Below are 5,633 nucleotides of genomic sequence, written 5' to 3' on the forward strand. Positions count from 1 at the left end.
CCATGTCCCTGTCTCCATCCACTGCCAAAAAGAGGACCCTTGCTGGCTCTCCTGCCTCACAGTGGCTGGGAGTAGGAGCCAGAGCCCTGTGGCAGCCACAGTGGCTCCAGAGCTGCTGCCCGCTCTGCTGTTCTGCTGGGCTGTGGCAGCAACACAAACACTCCCCCGTGGAGGTGGATTGGCTCTTCCCCATCTCCTTGGAAAGACACACAGCAGCCAGTATGGCTCTGTCTGGCAAGGTCTGAGCTGGGATAAAGGTAGGAAACCCTTGCTGATCATGAAGGCAAGGAGTGAGAACAGAGTCTATATAATCTGCTTTATAAAAAGCAAAATGAAAAGAAGTCCTTATATGTTCTCTGGAGCAAAAATGTAAAAGCAGAAGTGAACAGCTTACTTCTAATATAAACAATGTCTGGCCCAATTTGCCATTTGGAAAAAAAAAAAACCCATATTTTGAAAAAACGTATTTTGAGAACAATACCGCCCACTCCAGATCTCATTGTGGGATGCTAACAGCTCTGCAAGAGCTTTTGATAAAATGAGCTTGCAGTAGATCAGCATGACCTCCATCTGACTTGACTCATTTGCAGATCCTGATAGAAGTGCTGCTGTATTTCCGGGCTCCTATCAAAGCACAGGCCGAGAGGGAGAGAACTTTAGAACTGACTGGGAAGTGCAGAAGCTGAAGGTCCATAACCACACTCAGATTTCAGTGTGTTTAGAGAGTAACCTTTTCTAGAATGAAATAGCTTCTAAGCAGCTGCTCAAACCAACTTTATAACAGTGCAGCACCAGAACTATACCACACTCTGCCCCACATAGGTAATTTCTAGCAGATCCAGACTAATGTCCTTTCCACTGTGCAACATAACAGAGAAGACTTTAGACTGACAATAATTCAGATACTATAATGAGAAGCAGTATTTGCATCTGAATTTGGTACTGTCACAGTGCGTGGTTCCTATGTTTGCAATCCTCCCCTGAATATCCACAAATATGTTATCCTGTTTCTTTGCATCTACTGTGCTCTGCACAGTAACTCTGACAAGGTAGAGAATGCCTTCCCTGCCTGACTAACAGGAGGAAGGCCAGATGCTTGTCTTTCAGCAGTAGCATCTCCTTTAGGAAGGCCCAAAGGTGAAATTTCTGATCCTTTCTTTTAGAAAGATCCTTTCTTTAGCTTTTAAACATGGCCCTTGTAATATAGCAGATGATTGTGCATCAAAGGCTGTCTGATAGGAGGTCATATTTGACCAGTTAATTAATCATCATGTTACAAAGGATTACATGCTTGAAGGAAACAAAAACCACCTATGTCTGTGCTTGAAGGACCTCACCAATATTATCAGATTTATTTTGATTCAATTCAAATTACCTGTTAGGACATTATATTCAGTAAAATAGTAGATCCTATTAGCAAGGAAAGTCCATCTCATTCTCCAGCTCTTTTCCAGGAAGTTGCTGTTCAAGATGCAGACACTGTAAAATCCAAAAGTGTTTTTCTGATTCTTTCAATAAGAGGAACTCTTTCTATTTAGCTGTAAGGCCCTGCTGCAATAGGAGCATGGTGTTCTCTCATGGGAGCAGAGCAAGAGCTTATTGCAAGGCTGAAGGCAGTTTTTATAAACAAAACTTTAGCCCAAAATGCAGCCTTTTATCACAACAGTCCAAAGAACAAAAAGATTTGTACCTTAGTTGGGAATGAGTATTGATGTTCAGTTTTCCTGTAACAATGATGTCTGTTGCATTTTTTTTCTTTAAAGGTTATGGCGATAAAGGCAGGAAATCGAAAAGTTCTAAATAAGTTAATTGGTCTGGTACAAAAGAAAACACAAGGACGGTCCAATCCTGTTCTGGTGAAACAATTATTAGAGAAGAAGCTATCAGAGTAACCACAAGAGAAAAAGCACACAAGCAACTAATGAAACATGTGATTCGTTTTGACTGCAGATGAACTTCAGTGTCCCCTTGTGCAGCATCATGCTTGTTGGTTATACTTCAAGCATCTTGAAGTCCCAGCCTTCCCTGGATGCATCAGCCAAAGGCAGATAGGCCAGAGAAAAGCAGGATACATCCATTTGCATCTCCCATGCTTTGATGGGGCACTTGGAAACATGATTTCCACACAGTTTTGGGAAACAAGCTCCCAGGGGTGTCTGTGATACATGAACGCAGAGCGCTGAAACTGCATAGGTTAGTTTTCTAATACACTGGGTATAAACTCAGCTTTTCTGTCTGCCTGTTTGTGAGGAGATTCACAATCTCAAATACTCAGTCTGAGTATGCACACTGTAACTCACTGTCACTGTAAGCACAACAGTAACAATGATTAAAAGACCCAGAAGTAATTGAGGAGACCACGTGTGTGTCAGTGCCTAAGAGAAGCGAAAAAAAAGTTCACTACTATCCTTTGTCCTGGTTTCTGAGGAAAGGGGAAAGGATGAAGCTATGAACTGCTTAACTGTGCACCTGAGGGTAGTGCCATAGACAGAAGTGCCAGCATCTTACCATGCAACATCACTGCTTGCTTTCTCCCAGTTCTGCACCCACATACCTGCTGCGCTGCTGCTATACTCTGTGTCTTTTTCTTAATTACTTGAGATCAGACTAAGTATCGCAGCATGGATGGAAAAGGATACAAAAGAGGCTCTTTCAATCTCAGTTTATTCCAGGGCGATGGTATGGCTGGAAAAAGGGAGAACCTCTCTCCGAACCAGGTATTCAGGAGAGGGGAATGGGAGTGGCCTTGGCTGGCTGCCAATGGGATGAGGACACAGGGGGGACTAGGATCGGAATACCCGACCCCTCGGTGGGTACAAGGTCACAGGGGAAGGTCACAGGACCGGAAGGAAGACATGAACTGGAGACTAGCAGGAAGGTTTGCAGGGTAGGCTGATTTAATTTCTTATACCTCATATACCGAATTACAACACTGCGCCTGCTCTCAGTTCTGTGGAGTGCCTGAGGGGTGTGTGCCTGAGCCCTTTTGAGGGTCACACTGCATTCTGGCCTCAGAGGTTCAGAACAGGAGATGTGCTTCTGTCTGCCCCTGTACAATCTACAACAGAAGTAGTAGAATCATAGAATAGCTGAAGTTGGAAGGCACCCACAAGGGTCATTGGAGTCCAGCTCCTGGCCCTGCATAGGACATCCTCAGTTTGTTTGTTTTTTTCTCTGCAGGCAAGTTAGGTACATGTAACTACTGCTGCTTGCCACTGCAAGAGAGGTTACCAAATACATAAATGTTTTTTTAAAAAGTGATAGCCTGACTTTTAACCCCAACAATTTATTGAAATGAGAATCAGAGTATGTAAGCAGAGTTTAGAAGCCTTGTAAGAACCAGGGTAACTAGATGAGTAGTGAAAAAGTTATTCCGTTCACGGCCATGAAGTCAAACACCGATATAAGTAGAGGGAGGGACTAAAATATAAACTCCTGTTTCTAAACACCACAATTGAATATAAGGATGAGAGTGTTTAATGCTTTTACAGTGGATATATGGAAATGAGAGAGCATTTTCTTCACAGATCCATAGGCCTGAAGGGAGCATCTTTGCATTGCTGACAGTTACTGGCTGTGGGAAACTTCTGTCAGAAAGAGGCCCCATCCCTTAATGCCATCCCAAAACAGTAAAAGCAACCTAAAATCTTTTCCAAACACATCTACAAACATAATACAGTATCCCAAATTAGATACAGAATCATAGAATGGTTTGGGTTGGAAGGGACCTCAAAGACCTAGTTCTAAGTTCCCTGCTCTGGGTAGGAACATATTCCATTAGACCAGGTTGCTATCCTTGATAGGCCCTGCAATTTTAACATTTTCAAAGTGTTGTGATGCAGAAACAAAGACTCTCTAACCAGTAAAAGTTAGAAAGCAGTATGTTTATTATGACTCGGGCACACTCGGGTTAAATCTCCCACAGGCATGTGCGAAGTATACAGGGCTCTTGTCTTCTTTTATCCACGGAAGTCTAACATATTGATATGATTACCCAATATGCCTATACATACACGTTACCTAACCCCACCTACCCCCGCTTCATATTAAAATTAGCTCAAATTCCTTTTACACTTGCACAGTTCTTTCCTTCAAATGGGTTGGTGGGTATTTGAAATGGGTCAGTGGTTTCATAATGATGAAGTCTGGGAGCCTTCCTCGCCTTCAACTTTTCACCTTTGTCTTGTTGCTAGGTTCTCAGGTGCTTTGGACATAGTTTAAACCTGGCTCTGGCTGGTTTCAGGGCCCAGGTGCAGTTATGGTTCCTTCACTTGGACAATATCCCAACTGCCCATCTTGGCACAACAAAGCCAAGCAAGAGATTTATTGTTTTAGCTCTACTGGCTCAGCCACTTTCAACATTGTTTCTACTATAATCATTATATCTATAGCTTCTATTCCTCAGCTAATCTCTTAATTGATTTTGGCTTCAGTTGCGAGTACCTCCTTACATGCAATCACTAAGATCTTCATTAAAGCAAGGTAAGGAGTCTAAGAGTAAAACACATTGTAGATGGATAGCAAACAACTAGGTTTATTGCTTTTAGCTTTTTATCTTCATTTTCCTCAGTTTTGAGGTTTTTGTGGGTTTGGACGAGGGGTGGGATTTTGAAAATTAACAAATGGAGAGAGGCGCTAGACGAAGAATGAGAGACAGAGAGAACATTTTTGAACTACATTTGACAGCAGATAATGGGAAACAGAGATTTGGATACAATTAGATTCCCGTAAAAGGAAATTGCCACAACAGCAAAAATAGCAAATTAGTTGAAAAATAAACTAAATTTTTCAATTAAGAAACAGTGCCAAGCATTCTGGCCACAGCTGACCGGAAAGGGCTGCTTTTTTATGAACACATATTTTCCCACCCTCCAAATGAATGAGAAGCCATCTTACAGAGGTTTTGTGTTGGGTGAGAGAACCTAGTACATGATTATTTTTTATTATTTGCATTATTCTGGTATCTAGCAGACCTAATTAAAGACCAGGAGCCTGCAGTGTAAGGAGCTGCCCAAATACAGATCAAAAGCCCTCTCTGACCTTCCATAGTAATGTAATTCCTGAATAGCTTGGACAGTCAGCAGAGAGCAATCTTAAATTGCTGTCTGGCACTAGACAGAAAAGCATGCCAACAGTGAGGGCAGGCCTGACACTGGAGACCAGGATGCCAGGGCAGAGCAGGAAGACAGGCACAGACAGACACGGCACCACTGCTGACACCTGCTACAATGTGGAATAGCAGAGAGAGGAAAAATGGCACTGTGATGTTGTATCCATCCCATCAGAGATGAAAGTTGCCAGAAAAAACAAATTATTTACCTGGGCTCTGCATATTAAAACAGCTACTCTGAACACCTTTCAACTGAAAAAGCTTCCTCTGGTGTGACAGAGCTCTCACATAACAAACAACATAATCCCTGCTCAATGTTTTAAATAATTACCAAGAAAAGAAACCCTGAATCCCTACTATTTGTTTTCACCACACTGATGACTCTGCTGTATTTTCACACTGTATATCTCACTCTCCTTGGAGTGGTTTCAGCTATTTAGACTATACCCTGTTTAGTGCCAGGACTCCTCCTTGCTCTATGCTTGTATTGTATGCCACACAGTGTGATCTTATTTGGCCACCA

General features: G+C 42.4%; 1 protein-coding gene across 2 annotated transcripts in view; it reads left to right on the forward strand.

The window, feature by feature from the left end:
- Positions 1-2,348, forward strand: part of GATB (glutamyl-tRNA amidotransferase subunit B) — a 60,115-nt gene extending 57,767 nt beyond the window's left edge. For both annotated transcript variants that reach the window (XM_056490698.1, XM_056490699.1), the window contains one exon: positions 1,764-2,348. In XM_056490698.1, coding sequence (XP_056346673.1) covers positions 1,764-1,892 — 129 coding nt within the window. In that variant the 3' untranslated portion in view covers positions 1,893-2,348. The remainder of the gene's footprint in view (positions 1-1,763) is intronic.
- The last annotated feature ends 3,285 nt before the right edge of the window (positions 2,349-5,633 follow it).

The sequence above is a fragment of the Oenanthe melanoleuca genome, chromosome 4, assembly GCF_029582105.1.
Source record: "Oenanthe melanoleuca isolate GR-GAL-2019-014 chromosome 4, OMel1.0, whole genome shotgun sequence".
In the NCBI taxonomy this organism is placed as follows: Eukaryota; Metazoa; Chordata; class Aves; order Passeriformes; family Muscicapidae; genus Oenanthe; species Oenanthe melanoleuca.